At 44.8% G+C, this 17,681-nt stretch overlaps 1 protein-coding gene across 1 annotated transcript; it reads left to right on the forward strand.

Annotated features, from left to right (window-relative positions):
• Positions 1-6,546: 6,546 nt before the first annotated feature.
• On the forward strand, positions 6,547-7,583 carry LOC113746315 (acidic repeat-containing protein-like; the record flags this gene model as incomplete). Its single annotated transcript, XM_027281382.1, has 2 exons — positions 6,547-6,687; positions 6,972-7,583. Coding segments are annotated over exons 1-2 (753 nt in total), but the record flags the coding sequence as incomplete, so codon positions are not given.
• Positions 7,584-17,681: the final 10,098 nt, after the last annotated feature.

A 17,681-nucleotide genomic window follows, 5' to 3' on the forward strand; every position in this document is an offset into this window, starting at 1 on the left:
ACATTTGCACATCGTCTGCTCTTCATTGTTTGGACTGCCTTACATGTTCTGAATTGAAATGAGCTTCATACGTTTGCTTTTTGCTGGTTCAGACTCCCACACAGATTCACCACCAGTCTTGATTACCCAAATAAACCTCTTACAGTTAACCTGATAATCTCACTGGTTGGGTACATTTGAAGGCTTCAAGTTGAAACTTCTAGTTGTGTCACTGTGGGGGTTAAATCACAAACACTATGGTCTGTTTTCCAAACGCTGATACCAACACGTAACCTGAACATCAAATAAAATACATTTTAAAAGTTCAGCAAAAGAAGTGGCGCTCCCCTTAAAGAAGCAGGCCCGGGTTCCTCTAGTCCAGCTGAGGTCCTGCAGCTCCTCTGGTTCTACATTTCACCTGAGCCTTCGCTGGGACCAGTTTGTTCTTGGGAGACTCTACCAGGGGGAAACTGACCCGGACAACGCAGAGACCAGAATCACAGACGATAGATAGATAGATGGTGATGATGATGATGGTAGTTTGTCTCCTGAGGTCATACTCGATCATAATAATAATGATTATTCTCGTGTCGAGCTCTTCGTCAGGTCATATTGACTTTTTGGTGGCATTTAAAGAATCCATCTTGTGTTTGTAAAAGGTTTTAATCTCACGTTTGTTGCAGGAGTAATAAAACCATTGTTATCCCTTCAGTAACTAATGATTAATGATGTTCTACTCTCTGTGACTGTACACTGGCTGCACTTTAATCGACATTTTAAAGCATATAAATAATCTGAACCAGTGTTCACGTCTGCCTGAAACAAACCTGTCATCAGACTAAACACCGGGGATGTTTTTGGCATTTCCTCTCCTGGCTGAAAAATTATACTTTTTATGATTTGGAGCTGAGATGTTGTTTTCTTTTTGTTTAGCATTTGAGTGCTGCAGGGCGGGGAGGGTTTGTTCCAAAAACAAAGTCCAGGACAGAAAGTGAAATCTCAGCAAGGTCATCGATGCGAAGCTGCAACACTCCCAAAGAAATATTACAGTCAGTTTGTGCTACAGGATCATAAAAACTCTTTATCTTTATGGTGTTCAGCATCGTCTCTCTGCGTGGGGGCTCGGTTTGTGTTGGGAGGGCTACAAAGGGGAAGACAGCTGCTGCTCTGTTTATCTGCAAAACTACAAAAGTGCGTCTTGAGTTGCCTGAGGGGGGCACAGCAGAGCGGCATGGCATCCAGAAATCAGACTCAGTGAAGCAGGATCAGAACGGAGAGTCAGCGGGAGGCTGACAACATCATCAGCTCACTTTAAAGACACAAAGATGTTGTGTTGTCTCACAGACGAACAACTCCAGCCTGTGTTGAAACAACATGTAACTTTTCTCTCATAAACTAACAGATTTAAAATCCTGTTGACCCACACTGACCTGTGATCAGCTGAACGGTGTCTCTGTCATTCGTACGTCTGTTCTCACACTATGTAACTTTGGGCTCCGGGTCGGGAGAAGTACGTAACGCTTTACGGCACTAAGTCACACAGCAGCAACTATTTCACTGATTCTGGTGAAACTGGATCATATTTTATGGAGGAAATGTTTTCTGGTTTTCCCTCTGATGTCCTCCGGCTGCTCCGCCTCAACTCTCTGTGATTTACAGAGTTTATGATGGACAGTGAAGTAAACTGCTGACAGCTGTAGCTGCTGTTAGCTCATGTTAGCTCAGTCTGTTAGCTGCTGTTAGCTCATGTTAGCTCAGTCTGTTAGCTGCTGTTAGCTCATGTTAGCTCAGTCTGTTAGCTGCTGTTAGCTCATGTTAGCTCAGTCTGTTAGCTGCTGTTAGCTCATGTTAGCTCAGTCTGTTAGCTGCTGTTAGCTCATGTTAGCTCAGTCTGTTAGCTGCTGTTAGCTCATGTTAGCTCAGTCTGTTAGCTGCTGTTAGCTCATGTTAGCTCAGTCTGTTAGCTGCTGTTAGCTCATGTTAGCTCAGTCTGTTAGCTGCTGTTAGCTCATGTTAGCTCAGTTTGTTAGCTGCTGTTAGCTCATGTTAGCTCAGTCTGTTAGCTGCTGTTAGCTCATGTTAGCTCAGTTTGTTTTTTTTTGTCAGTTAGTTTGTATATTGTATATATCAACAACCTGTGCAATATCTGTGTATATATAATATGTCATGGCTATTTATACAGATCACTTCAATGTGTAGTGCTGTCACCCTGTCAGTGCTCTGAATGCTGACACCTTTCATTGTATTGTTGACCCTGTGTGACAAATAAACCTGAAACTTGGAGTATTTTCAGTGTGGTATCAGTACTTTTACTCAAGTAAAGGATCTGAATACTTCTTCCCCCAGTGCATGAAGTATAAAAGCTATAAATCATTCAGTAAATTAATATTAATGAGTGATGATTGATTTGTGTATTTTCCACTTGACCCTGCTGTGTTCATGATAAATGGGAACTGTGAATGTTTTAACTTTACTTATCATCTTTTAGGCTTTTACACAGCTTTTTGGATTTCTGTTAGTACATGACTCACCTTCAGAACAAGTTCAACACTTAACGTCAAAGTTAGAAATGGTATAAATGGCACTGACGGGCATTCATCTAACTGCTCAGTCTGTTAGCTGCTGTTAGCTAATGTTAGCTCAGTCTGTTACCTGCTGTTAGCTAATGTTAGCTCAGTCTGTTAGCTCATGTTAGCTCAGTCTGTTAGCTGCTGTTAGCTGATTTTAGCTCAGTCTGTTAGCTGCTGTTAGCTCATGTTAGCTCAGTCTGTTAGCTCATGTTAGTGAGTACAGTTAGCTGAAGGTGCTGTGATTGGAAGAAACGTTCCCATTTCCCAGTGTTACTGAACGCAGCATCAGGAGCGTTTGGGCGGGAAAAGAGACAAAGGAGGACAGAGATGGAGGTTTGGACAAAAAGACTAAATCCACAGTAAGTTATGAATAATTCAAAAATAAACGTACCTCATCACAGTTAGAGGTAATCTTTAAATTATTATCTAGATTAAATGATCAAATGTTTTTTTTTTTTGAGCGGGAAAGTAGCCTTTGTTTAGCCACCATTTTGTTACAGTTCTTTCCAGTTTCTTAAACTGGTTTTATGGAAACACTGACACACTTCACCAAAGCACAAACTGTCAGACACGTCATGTATCTGCAGAATGAAGCAGAATCAGGCGTTTGCAGCAGACGGCACACACTTCATCCGTGTTACAGATGTTTGTGTAAGCAGAATGAAAAGCTCTGTCATCTTCAGTTTGCTTTGCCGTCACACTGACTCAGTTCAAACTGTGTTCACGTGCACAGAGATATCTGCAGACACACACACGTGCTATTGAAATATTAATTTATACTTTTCACCAAACAGGTCAGTGCAACATGCACAGCAGCACGGGCGTCGCACCCGTGGGGGATGGGGGGGATGCGACAACCCCACTTTTACAAAAAGACGATTTCACCCCCCCACACTTTTTTCTGAGATTTAAACCGTTTACCCGTCCTCGCGGTCCACCAGCATACTGAAACGGAGCGCACGTCAGTTCTCCATAGGCTACATGAAAACCCATTGGTCCAGTTAGATCCATCCAGCCAATCACAGCCAATCACAGCCAATCACAGCCAATCACAGCCAATCACAGCCATTTGACCAAACCCACCAGGTCCGCTGCGTGAAAAATAAAAAAATAAACATTTTTTCAGAGCTCTATCTGCATTTCTTTATTACGAAGCAGACAGCGAGCAGAGGCTGTAACAGTCATCTGACCAGTAAGTCATGAACTAACAAAACTATGTCTTGCTTTGTGACATTTAAGTCAATATTAACCAAGCCAGGTGGCAAACAAACTTAGCATCGAGTTAATGGTAACTGACAGAAGGTTTGGTAATCTGCAGACATCTACTTCTAAGTTTGATGATGTCTAAAAGGAAGAGACAGCAGACCATCGACTCGTTTTTCAAGTCAAAGTGTCAAGTAAGTGGAGTTGTAGTGAGAGGAGGGAAACATCAAGCTCACGTTATTTATGTGCAATCATGTAAGATACACATCTGCTATAATTACACAGCTAATCATGCCGTATATCGTTGGAAAGCTGAGAGTCTTGGTCAGTCTTGGTTAATTTTTCTGTCTCGTGGTGGGTTTTCAATATTCGCTTAATTTCTGTCAGATGTTTTTTAGTTTGTGAAGCACTTTGTATTGCATTTTTTATTTTTATTGTCATTTTAAATGGCAAACATGTGACTTTATGTCAGACTGTCTTATGCAGAGAGCTGCGTTCAGTAAGTTTAAATATCTGTGCTGTGCGTGTCATTTCAGTGTTAGCAGCTGGAAACAGTTAAACTGCATCAGGAGGTTTATCCACCATTAAAATATCCACCATGGACACTTTGACTGATGTTCGAGCCGCCTCAGGTCCACGGATGGTCCACGTCTTTGTGATATTTAGATTAGACGGGAGGACAGCTCCACATATTTCAAACCAGTGGTTGTAAATATGTTAGCAGATGGTTTTTCAGACACTCTGAGCGTTTCTGAATGTAAATCAGTTGAACAAATGTACAATATGTCGTTGTGTACGACACATAACGCAGCAGTGTAATGTCTAAAAAGCTGCTGTAAAGACGCTGTAATGTCTCACACACATATAAACTGTGTTTTTCAAAGAAGAAGCTTCTTCAGGCTCTCTCCGCTCACTCACTCAGGCCTCCGACTTTATTACTGAAGATAAAGAAGACAGAGTTTCTAAAGTGGTTTAGGCGAGGAGAAGGAGACAGATTTATCCCTCAGAAGAAAACAATAAAGGCCTATCTCTCAGCGACAGAGGACAGCGGCTGGCACATTTGGTCAATTACAGGAGAAGGAGTGGAGAGCAGTGAAGGCACAAGATCTAAACGACAGGGCACGCCGTCCTCGGTACAGTCCACACCCAGAGAGACTGGACCCCCCTATAGTGGATCCACAAGGCGTTCCTGAACATCCAGACGGGGGCGATGGTGCCATGCTTCATTTAGTCGGTCAGGTCTGTACAGTCGACGACCACCGGGGAGGAAAACCTGTCATCAGACTGAATGTTTTTATTGTCATAAGAGGATTTAACTGTAATCCACGTGTAAACTGTTCACTCTTAATCTTTTCCTTCAGTGGATTTAGAGGTCATCAGCAGGTCAGTCATTATGCCCCAAACGAAGCAACTCATTCATAATTCTTCAGTTATTTTACATATTTAAATCACCATCTCAGCATGAATCAGAGTTGTGATTTGTTGCCCCCCAGTGCGTAATCCCACTGTGGTAACTATGTTCAGCTGTACTCGAGTATTTGTTCTGATTACATTACGTCTGATCAAAAACCAGTGGGTCAGCCAAACATCAACAAGGTCACCAACACAAGACAGTAAGTCAGTATTCCCCCACAGGAACCTGCTCTGAGCTACCAGAGTTAAAGTACTGTGTGCATTAACGTTTAGTAATACAGTATTATTAGATTAGAGTTGGTTTCAACCTCAGTCTAATATTACATCATCTCATATTGATTAAAACAAGATTTATTTTCATTTTTAAAGTGTAGCCTACAATATTCATTGGTTTTTTTTTTGAAGGTCTCACTCTTCTTTGTGTTTTCACAGTTTGGACGTCCGGCGGCTCTCTGGGCTCTGTCAGCCTGCGGTCAGTGCTCCTCTGTGGGATGGACCGTCACAGCAGAACCAGAGGTGAGTTCCTTCATAAGAGACAGTAAGCTGTCGTGCTCCTGATGTTCTTCAATGTTAGAGTTTTATATTTGTGTTAGAACATGTCTGATTTTAATCTAAAGTTTGGGTTTGATGATGTATGTGTCTGGATTATTTCACATCTGTCGATCCCTCAGTAAAGTTTCACAGCCTGTCTGTAAGAAAATCATATGAATAAATATTTTTTCAATGTCCCTTTAACTTGTGTTAAACTAAAACATTAGTTCAGATCAAACTGATGACTCTCGGTTTCACGAGGTCAGCCCTGTGTCTGCGTTCTAACCTGACCCGGGTCAGGTGAGTTCTTCACACAGTCCAGAAACGTGCAGGTGAACCGGAAACTCTGAGTGAACGGGTTTGAAATGCTGCTCGTGTTTTATTCCTTGATGGTGAGGCTCCAAACTGGAGAACTCTGAACCTGGTGTAGTTGTTGTTGGTCTGGGCGATATATCGATATAAAACATGTATCGATATATATTTAAATGTGATATGAAATTGGACCATATGTCGATATAGTTCAAACTTGCGCTGTGATCCTTGGTCCAAGCAAGCTGCTGACCCTCTTCCTGTTTTATTTTTTAGGCTATTTTAACTTAAACTGAGGCGCAGCTTAAACTTAAAGGTGTGGACTGTGATGAGAAGCTACCGGAAAATGTTCATGTAGTTTTAGGCCGGGAGAGGAGACTTCCTCGTTAAGATGAGCGCTCATTACGTGACGAGGACTTCAGTGAACAGTGCCGCTGTGATCAGAAGCAGTAACGTTACAATGTTCTCTGCCACTGAGTCTCAGACAGCGATTTCATTTTTAAATGACGGACGGCTGTTTTTCAGTCGGTGGGTTGAAACGATGGACCGCCAGCAGCTACCGTTCCTCCGGTACCGCTCCTCCAGTACCGCTCCTCCAGTACCTCTCCTCCAGTACCTCTCCTCCAGTACCTCTCCTCCAGTACCGCTCCTTCAGTACCGCTCCTCCAGTACCGCTCCTCCAGTACTGCTCCTCCAGTACCGCTTCTCATTTAGAATTTTGATTAATTTATTCATATTCAATTTTAAAATATATGAGGCCTTGCAAATCCTTGAAAAGGCCTCAGAGGTTATTAAAAAAGTCTTTTGATGGAAGCTGCAGAAACCTTGTCTGCTTGCTTTGACGATGTTTCTTCAGATTGTTAGTTTGGATCCACAGGTTCCTCTGTGTGTAATTCAGCTGGCTGGTTCGTCAGTGACTCGTGTATTGTAATTGTTTGTTTTTTCAGCTCTGATCAGTGTGATGATGATGATCAGTGTGATGATGATCAGTGTGATGATGATGATCAGTGTGATGATGATGATCAGTGTGATGATGATCAGTGTGATGATGATGATCAGTGTGATGATGATGATCAGTGTGATGATGATCAGTGTGATGATGATGATCAGTGTGATGATGATGATCAGTGTGATGATGATCAGTGTGATGATGATGATCAGTGTGATGATGATGATCAGTGTGATGATGATCAGTGTGATGATGATGATCAGTGTGATGATGATGATCAGTGTGATGATGATCAGTGTGATGATGATGATCAGTGTGATGATGATGATCAGTGTGATGATGATCAGTGTGATGATGATGATCAGTGTGATGATGATGATCAGTGTGATGATGATCAGTGTGATGATGATGATCAGTGTGATGATGATGATCAGTGTGATGATGATCAGTGTGATGATGATGATCAGTGTGATGATGATGATCAGTGTGATGATGATCAGTGTGATGATGATGATCAGTGTGATGATGATGATCAGTGTGATGATGATCAGTGTGATGATGATGATCAGTGTGATGATGATGATCAGTGTGATGATGATCAGTGTGATGATGATGATCAGTGTGATGATGATGATCAGTGTGATGATGATCAGTGTGATGATGATGATCAGTGTGATGATGATGATCAGTGTGATGATGATCAGTGTGATGATGATGATCAGTGTGATGATGATGATCAGTGTGATGATGATCAGTGTGATGATGATGATCAGTGTGATGATGATGATCAGTGTGATGATGATCAGTGTGATGATGATGATCAGTGTGATGATGATGATCAGTGTGATGATGATGATCAGTGTGTGTGACGCTGAAAGATGAATCCATTAATAACAGCAGAGTATTAACTGTATTTACATAACCTGCAGACAGCAGGACGGTCTCTGGTCTTCAGGTCTCTGGTCTTCAGGTCTCTGGTCTTCAGGTCTCTGGTCTTTTGGTCTTCTAGTCTCTGGTCTTCAGGTCTCTGGTCTTCAGGTCTTCAGGTCTCTGGTCTTCAGGTCTCTAGTCTTCTAGTCTCTGGTCTTCAGGTCTCTGGTCTTCTGGTCTTCAGGTCTCTGGTCTTCAGGTCTTCAGGTCTCTGGTCTTCAGGTCTTCAGGTCTTCTGGTCTCTGGTCTTCAGGTCTCTGGTCTTCTGGTCTTCAGGTCTCTGGTCTTCAGGTCTCTGGTCTTCTGGTCTTCTGGTTTTTAGGTCTCTGGTCTTCTGGTCTCTGGTCTTCAGGTCTCTGGTCTTCAGGTCTCTGGTCTTCTGGTCTTCAGGTCTCTGGTCTTCAGGTCTTCAGGTCTCTGGTCTTCAGGTCTTCAGGTCTTCTGGTCTCTGGTCTTCAGGTCTCTGGTCTTCTGGTCTTCAGGTCTCTGGTCTTCAGGTCTCTGGTCTTCTGGTCTTCTGGTTTTTAGGTCTCTGGTCTTCTGGTCTCTGGTCTTCAGGTCTCTGGTCTTCAGGTCTCTGGTCTTCTGGTCTTCAGGTCTCTGGTCTTCAGGTCTTCAGGTCTCTGGTCTTCAGGTCTCTAGTCTTCAGGTCTCTGGTCTTCAGGTCTCTGGTCTTCTGGTCTTCAGGTCTCTGGTCTTCTGGTCTTCAGGTCTCTAGTCTTCTAGTCTCTGGTCTTCAGGTCTCTGGTCTTCAGGTCTTCAGGTCTCTGGTCTTCAGGTCTTCAGGTCTCTGGTCTTCTGGTCTTCAGGTCTCTGGTCTTCTGGTCTTCAGGTCTCTAGTCTTCTAGTCTCTGGTCTTCAGGTCTCTGGTCTTCAGGTCTTCAGGTCTCTGGTCTTCAGGTCTTCAGGTCTCTGGTCTTCTGGTCTCTGGTCTCTGGTCTTCAGGTCTCTGGTCTTCTGGTCTTCAGGTCTCTGGTCTTCAGGTCTCTGGTCTTCTGGTCTTCTGGTCTTCTGGTCTCTGGTCTTCAGGTCTCTGGTCTTCTGGTCTTCTGGTTTTTAGGTCTCAGGTCTCTGGTCTTCTGGTCTTCTGGTGTCTGGTCTTCAGGTCTCTGGTCTTCTGGTCTTCAGGTCTTCAGGTCTCTGGTCTTCTGGTCTTCAGGTCTCTGGTCTTCAGGTCTCTGGTCTTCTGGTCTCTGGTCTTGAGGTCTTCAGGTCTTCTGGTCTTCTGGTCCTGTTTTGCTGCCTCTTCCTTTTCTCCCTGTTTAGTCTCGTATCACCTCCTCTCTCTCTCTGTGCAGGAGTTCCCTGCAGGGTTGACTGGGCAGATTTCCTCATCTCCATCTTTCTCCTCCCTCTGTGGAGACTGAAAATCTAAAATGCTGCAAATAGCTTTTTTTTTTTTTTTTACTGTTGTACATCAATCTGTGACGCTCAGGCTGTTATCAGGAAAAAGGAGCAGTGTGTAGGCATTAGTGGCATTTAGTTGAAACCCCCCGTCTCACCCTCCTTTCCCCATAGAAACTATGGTGGCCATGAAAGCATTGAACAGGTGATGGGCCCAATGTAGAGACCAACGTGTTGGTTCAACACGCAGGACTCTGTCTGTAGTAACCCGGCAGAAAGAGCTCCAGTCTTTAAAGCTACTTTGACACAGTGTCCGAGCTGTGTAATGAACTGTTTTAGTTTCATGTCCAAAGCCTCACCTTCTTAAATAGATACAAAAGTTTCATTCTAAGGTGACAAAAACATCACAGTTGTTATTTTCATCTGATTAAACACTGAAGGAATCAGAGTTATAAAGATTCTGTAAATCTGACATACTGGACTTTTTTCTAATTTACTTTCTTCCAGCCAGATTTGTCGCCCACATTTTGTATTTTTCTTCGTCGCAGATCTGCTGTGAAACTCACTGACGAGCCAATCGGACCATTTAAAAGTACTTTTAGTCCATGAAACGCTGCTGCTGCTGCCACCTCCATTATTTCCCATGAGGCTTATTGTGTGACCATAGCAACCACCAAAACCACAAAATGATGATGCAGGAGCTAATTTTATTCATACTTTAGTATCCTGAATTATTCACCTCCTCACCAACAAAACAAATAACAGTTTTAATTATCTCAGCCAATAAGTGGTATTTAAAATATCAGCTTAATATGATTTTGTTTGTCACAGTAGGTGGATAGCAGCAGTCTGTCATTTTCTCTCCTTAGGTTAGGTTGTGGGCCTTGAGGTCCCGTGTGGGCCTTGAGGTCCCGTGTGGGCCTTGAGTCCCGTGTGGGCCTCGAGGTCCCGTGTGGGCATGAGGTCCTCAGCAGTATTAGTTGGTTTGTCTTTGGTTGGGAACAGTAGGTGCAGTCTATCTCCAACCACTGTGGTTGTCCGGGTCACAGAGACCTGTTGCTTCCTTCATAGACAAATAGATGCTTGTTGTTTGACGGTCCAATCTGCTGTAAACAGACCATGTGTTCCAGACTAGAACATGCTGACAATTAACACCTCCAGGGTAAGACATTCTCTGTGGACTCATTCTGGGCGTGTAGTATTTGTTGTGTTACTGGGGTTTATTTTTAAAGTCGATCACCAGGATGAGTTGGGCAGCATGTGAGACGACTCAGCACTTCTGATGAACTTTGAGAGTGTCTCTAATTCTCCTTGGCCAAAGCGTCAATAAATATACAGCATAAGACATCAGAGGGCTCCCTGAACACTTTCTGAACTCTGACCTTTGACCTTTGACTTCAGCAAGATGCTGGGACGTCACGGCGACTAGTCCAGGTTTTAGACACTCTGCGGGACGTCACGAGACTACGTTCCAGGTTTTAGGACAGTCTGCGGGGACGTCCCGGCGACTCGTCCAAGGTTTAGACAGTTGCGGGGACGTCACGAAGACTACGTCCAGGTTTTAGACAGTCTGCGGGGACGTCACGGAGACTACGTCCAGGTTTTAGACAGTCTGCGGGGACGTCACGGAGACTACCTGAGCTTCAATACCACCAAGGAGATTCTTTGATTTCCTCATCCAGTTTGTTTCCTGATCGTGTGCTGCTCAGAAATAGACTTGCGTGGCATGTTCTCAGCCTCTTAATATTTAAACACTCCACTTAGCTAGACGAGCATCTATTATTCACAAAGAGGTGGTTGCAATTAAGAATCCTGCCAATCAGCGGAGCCCCATGGGACTCGGGCGTCACCGGGAATCTGCTCGCGGACTGCAGAGAAGCCTTTGGAGGATGGGAGGATCGGTGAGGACTGAAGACATTAATGCATGTGGTGACTGAGGAGAGAGACTCGTTCAAAGATATGATGAAGCATACGGCAGCAGAATAAAGCAGCAGCAGGAAGATTGTCCTGCAGCCTCCCAGAGGATCGAGGTTTGAAACTAAGTGTCCTTCAGCAGGGCGTTGAATCCAACCTTTGTTCTCAGAAGTCAGCTTCCTTATTATTCCCCTTAAATCTTTGAGCTGTAGCGCTCCACGGGTGTGATTAATTACCTGTTCTTGTTCCTGCTCGTTTTGTTAATGCTGAAGAAGCAGAGAGGAAGTGGACAACTTTTCAACCAGTTAGCGCCCTCGCTAAAATCCTGCATAACTTTAAGCCTTAATATAATGTGAACAGGTGAGTTGTATATAAATTCACCCTCAGTACAGTTGTCATGAACGGGGAAATTAGCTACAGAGACCAAAACTGTTTTTTGTACCAGGCTGTAAACATGTTTATTTCTGCTGTGAAGTTGGACATTTGGACATGGGGACTTATGGAGACTGACTCACTTCTGGAGCCAGCCTCAAGTGGACGTTAGAGGAACTGCAGTTTGTGGCGCTTCTATGTTGGATCCCAGACTTCAACACGTTTTGTGTTCAGAATATTCAGAATTACTCCAGTTTGATCACAGTTCGAAACCCCTTTAGCATCGGTAGCATCTGGTTAGACTTTCAAAATAAAGCTAACACAGAAACATTTCACAAACAGTCACAGTCGCCTTGCTTGATCTCACTTTCTCTTTTCCCCCCCACATACGACTGAAAATACAAACGTCTATACTTCTTTCTCAGAATATTCTTTATTCTAACGTCTTTTCCTTTGAAGCCTCACCTCACTGGTTTCAAAACATCTTGCTAAAGAAATGCAATTTAAAAATTAGCCATGCGGCTACACGTTTACAGAGATGTTCATTAATGTGTGCTGTCCTGAATGAATTATAATAATTAATTCATGAGAATAATTCATTTAAAAGCACTGATGGTGTGAAGAGACACAGTCAGCTCACAAAAAATAATTCATTAAAAGCACTGATGGTGTGAAAGGAGACACAGTCAGCTCACAAAACAGCGACTACGTCCAGTTTTAGACAGTCTGCGGGGACGTCACGGGACTCGTCCAGGTTTTAGACAGTCTGGGGACGTCACGGAGACTACGTCCAGGTTTTAGACAGTCTGCGGGGACGTCACAGAGACTACGTCCAGGTTTTAGCCAGTCTGCGGGACGTCATGAGACTACGTCCAGTTTTAGACCGTCTGCGGGGACGTCACGGAGCTACGTCCAGGTTTTAGACAGTCTGCGGGACGTCACGGAGACTCAGTCCAGGTTTTAGACCGTCTGCGGGACGTCACGGAGACTACGTCCAGGTTAAATCAGGTGGATGGGCTTCCACTTCCTAAAAACTATAAAACTGTGAGTCTGTTACTCACCAGTACCAAAAATTGCCCGGTGAGTTGACGCACCAGAAACAACACAGACCTCCCATCAAAACTGCTGGGAATTAAATAACAACAGGCGATATCACACACACACACACACACACACACACACACACACACACACACACACACAAAGCAGCAGTCTTATGAAGCTCTGATGTGTCGCTTGTTGCAGCTGTCATGTTTGGCAACACACACACACACACACACACACACACACACACACACACACACACAGTGTGTCAGAGCCAAGCGGTGTTATTTATTGATGGTGTCATCGGGGTCAGCGGGCGAACACCAGAAGACTTTGACGGAGGCTTCCAGCTGACTGTCTGACCTTTATACACACACACACACACACAACACACACACACACACACACACACACACACACACACACGCTGAGTCTGAGTTTCACCATGGAGACGGACGTGGATGTTTGAGAATTAGCATTTTGACAAGTGTTGACTTTAATTATACACGATGAAAACACGGAGCCAATTACAGGAAAATGTTAGCATGTTAGCACAGATGACTCTGTTTGTGTGTGTGTGTGTGTGTGTGTACATATTCATGAATGTCATCACGTGTGTGCCCATGCTTTCATCACCTACATTACAGAACTATATCGCAGCTGGGCTAACACCCCGTCATAAACAACATAACTCTGTCTGAAGAGCTTTAATTAGCGGAGGAATCGATCAGGTGACGCTGAACGTGTCGAGCTGGAGGCAGCTGATGAAAAATCTGTCCTGAGAAAGGTCAGAATCACTATACACTGCAGCTAGGTCTATAAGCAACAGAACCTCTGAACCAGCAGTGTCCAGTCTAACAGTGAACACAGCGACAGAACCTCTGAACCGGCAGTGTCCAGTCTAACATCGAACACGGTCACAGAACCTCTGAACCGGCAGTGTCCAGTCTAACAGTGAACACAGCGACAGAACCTCTGAACCGGCAGTGTCCAGTCTAACAGTGAACACCGCGACAGAACCTCTGAACCGGCAGTGTCCAGTCTAACAGTGAACACAGCTGACAGAACCGCTGACCACAGTGTCCATCTACATCGAACACGCGACAGAAACCTGAACCAGCATGATCCCAGTCTAACAGCGAAACAACGGCGACAGAACCTCTTAAACCAGCAGTGTCCCATGCTAACAGGAACACGGGCGACAGAAACCTCTGAACCACATGTCCGACCTAACAGTGACCACGGCGACAGAACCCTGACCAGCAGTGTCAGTCCTAAACATGAACACAGTGACAGAAACTCGTGAACAGCAGTGTCCATTCTAACAATGACAGACACCTCTGAACCAGCAGTTTCCATACCCTAACATTGAACACAGCGACAGAAACCTCTGAACCAGACATTTTCCAGTCCTAACGTGAACACACTACAGAACATCTGAACCGGCAGGTGTTCAGTCGGAGACATTAACACTGCGACAGAAACCGTCTGAACGGCAGTTGGTCCAGTCTAACATGAACACAGTGACCAGAACCCTAACCAGCATTGTTCCCGTCTAGACGTGAACACAGTGACATAACTCTGCGAGCCAACAGTTCGCATTCTAACATCGGACACGCGACGAAACTCTGAACCGGCAGTGTCCCAGTCCTAACACACACACACACACAACCTCTGAAACAGCAGTGTCCAGTCAAACAGTGAACACATCGACAGAACCATCATTAACGCAGTAGTCCAGTGCTAACAGGTGAACACAGCGTACAGAACATCTGAACAGGAGTTCCAGTGACAGTGAACACAGGACAGAACCTCTGAACCGTCATGTCCATCTAAACAGTGAACACATCGACAGGAACATCTGGAAAAACCGTCATGTCCCGTCGTACATGACACTGAACATAACTCTGAACCGCAGTGTCCATCTAACATCGAACACGCTACAGAACCTCGGAAACCGGCAGTGTCCAGTCTAACAGTGAGACCAGCTACAGAACCTGACCATCTAACCAGCGTGTCCAGTCTAACAGTGAACAACAGCGACAAACCTCTGAACCGCAGTGGGTCCAGTCTAACAGTGAACACAGCAGCCCTATCGAGTGTGGTTTTCTTGTTGCCGGGTTTTGGCCCTGAGCATCCGCGACTGATTGACATTAAATATATTTTAAAGATATATTTTTTCAAGCTTATTGACAGCTGAAGACGTGACAGAAGAGAGAGAGATGTAAATGACTTGGCATCGCAAATAGCCCTTTCATACTCAGTGCTTTAACCGGTCCAGCCGGTCCAGTTTCTGTGTGCCTGCTAACAGCAGATTCAGTTTAGGCCAGCAGTTAATTAGCGGTTAGCTACTTCGTGTGTCCCTCATAAAGTTTGTGAAACACAGAGTTGAAAAGCTGGAGAGGCGGAGGACATGAGGGAAAGCAGCACATACATTGTGTCTGATCAGAACTGAATTTGTGGTTCTGAACAGTGAGCGCCCGACAGAGATGACTGCAGCAGCCCTCACAGTCACTCACAACTTCAAGTCAAATAAACAAACGTCGTCCTTCCATTTGTTGTGTCCGGATTTTATGATTAAAAAACAATATCGTTTCCAGAATTTTTTGGAGTTATGAAGTCACAGAAAAAGGCGAGAGAAAACGACATCCAGGGCGGGAAAGTGGATTTCTTCCTCAGCTCTATAAAAGGCTGCCACAACTTCCAGCAACTAGCAGACACTGAGGCTGTGATGTGGGTTACAGAGCTTTCATGATGAAATTGAAATGTATCACCCGCATCGGGCTTGTATTATGGTTAAATATGATGCTGCAGGTTGGTTTGTAATCCCTGTGTGTGTGTGTTGTGTGTGGTGGTCCCCTCCAGGTTTGCCTTGCATCCATCACCGTGGCAAGCACCGGACAAACCAATCCTCCTTCCTGTCTCTTCTCATTCCATGCACACTCGTCCATACCAGCACTTCAATCAGCCGCCGGCTTCATGAAGACACACGGAAGACGGATCGTCTCGCAGAGACGGACCGACTCGGTTACATTACTTTACACTTTCCCAACTGTGCCAGCCTCATCACCATGTGTGTGTGTGGTGTGGGTGTGTTCATGAGTGTATTCCTCAAGGTAGTTTACTGAGGGTGAGAAGAGATGATGGAAGTGAATGAGGACTGATCATCGGTGCGTACTGATTCTTTCATAAACGTTCAGTTCTACCTATCAGTCTGAAAACGTCAACAAACCAACCAGTTTTAGCTGCCAGACCCTCATCAGTCCTTCAGGACCTCGCACATGTGGCCACAGGAACCAGCATCAGAGTGTTGGCTCTTCAGGGCAGACACCAATCACATCTTTAAAGAGCTATTACCCCGTAAGACACTCTCAGAATGGACGGGTGCCTCATGGTTTATGAAGCCTCCTCTCCTGTGGGACCAGCGCCCTGTTTTTGGTCTTAAGGCAGACCCCATCTCCAACGTCTTCACGCTTCTGATAGATCTATACAGTTTAGAGCTGGCTCATGTGAGCCTGAACCATCTGTTAGTTTTAGTGCTGCTATACACAGTATAAAGACGGGACGTAGTCCCAGCAGTCCTGCACCTCTTTTCACCTCCCCCCAGCCTATCTAAATGATCAGCAAAGACGTGGATCATCAGGACCTCGAGGCGGCTGAATGAAGCCTGGCACTAAAATAGTCACCTGTAACCACACCGCCAGCCGTCCCAATCAAAGCGGTCGCACGCCTTAATCCGCAAATACTTTAAGCCTTAATTAATGTGAACAGGTGAGTTGTATATAAATTTCACCTCAGTACGAGTTGTTACCAGGCAGTAAACAGACAAATACTATTTTACACGACTACTCTTTTTTCTAATATGAATTATAATTATTATTTGACTTGCTGTTCATCTTAAACTTTGAACATGTTACTTTTTCCATTGCAAACATCATCACTGCACTCGCCGAATAAAAGAGAGGGCGGTGGAAGCTGCAACGTCCCATAACAATTGACACACAAGCCAAATTCGTGTTTATCACATTTTAAAATGGGGTGAATGAAATATGGAGTTTTAATGTTTTTCACATCACTTTTGTTTTTGTTTTACACGGTGGGACCGACTTGGATGATTCACGATTCAAACATCACCAAACAATAAATAACCTGTGAAGACTGTTTTCCTTATAGTATGCGTCCCTAAGTTGATGGATTTGTTGTTTAGAGCTCAGAAAGTTATAGTTAAGTGAAGGATTGTAATTTTAAATTCAGCTCACCTTAATCTGAAGTTTTGTTTTTCATCGTGTTTGGTTTCTTACGTCATGTTGTCTAACTGCTGTCACGTATTGATTCAGAGATCAGAAGCACAGCTTTCAGACAGAGAAGAGCCCTGAGGAAGGTTCTGCTGCATTATCCATGTGCTATGATACAAACATATCAGTCGAGGCCCGTTCGGGCTCGCCAAGGACGCAGAACGCAGTGTGCGCAGCCGAATGTCATTCTTTGAATCTTCCCGTGTGATTTCATCAGGTTTGCAGAGCACGCCGACCTCTGCGCCGTCCGTGTAATTTTACAGCCAGGAATCCAGCCGGAGCTCGTGCCACCGTGGCACGTTCAAATTGAAGATGACCACCCCGTCCTGAAGTGCTGCAATTATGTGTGCTTTTATAAACATCCCTGTGGGGGTCCAGGAGGTGGAACGTGGGCTCGAATCTGATGTCGGCAGTTAAATGTGGCTTCACGTTCCCTGTCTCTGGAAAACGGCGGCATGTGCACTCAAAGCGTGACGCCTCGATGGTTTGATGTCGCCGGACACCGGCTGCCCGCCCCGTATTTTAGACAGTCTTGGGGTTCACAAGACTTACGTCTCGAGCCCCGGGATGCCAGGAGCCAAACCAGGCCAGAAAAAACCACCTCAGTAGCGGCTGGTGTTCACGTTGGACTGGACACTGCGGTTCAGAGGTTCTGTCGCCTGTGTTCACTGTTAGACTGGACTACATGCCGGTTCAGAGGTTTCTGTCGCTGTGTTCACTGTGAGACTGACACTGCGTTCAGAGGTTTGTCGCTGTGGCACTGTTAGACTGGACACTGGCGGTGCAGAGGTTCTGTCGCTGTGGTTCATCGTTAGACTGGACCTGCCG

The sequence above is a fragment of the Larimichthys crocea genome, chromosome VIII (genome assembly GCF_000972845.2).
Source record: "Larimichthys crocea isolate SSNF chromosome VIII, L_crocea_2.0, whole genome shotgun sequence".
Lineage (NCBI taxonomy): Eukaryota > Metazoa > Chordata > Actinopteri > Sciaenidae > Larimichthys > Larimichthys crocea.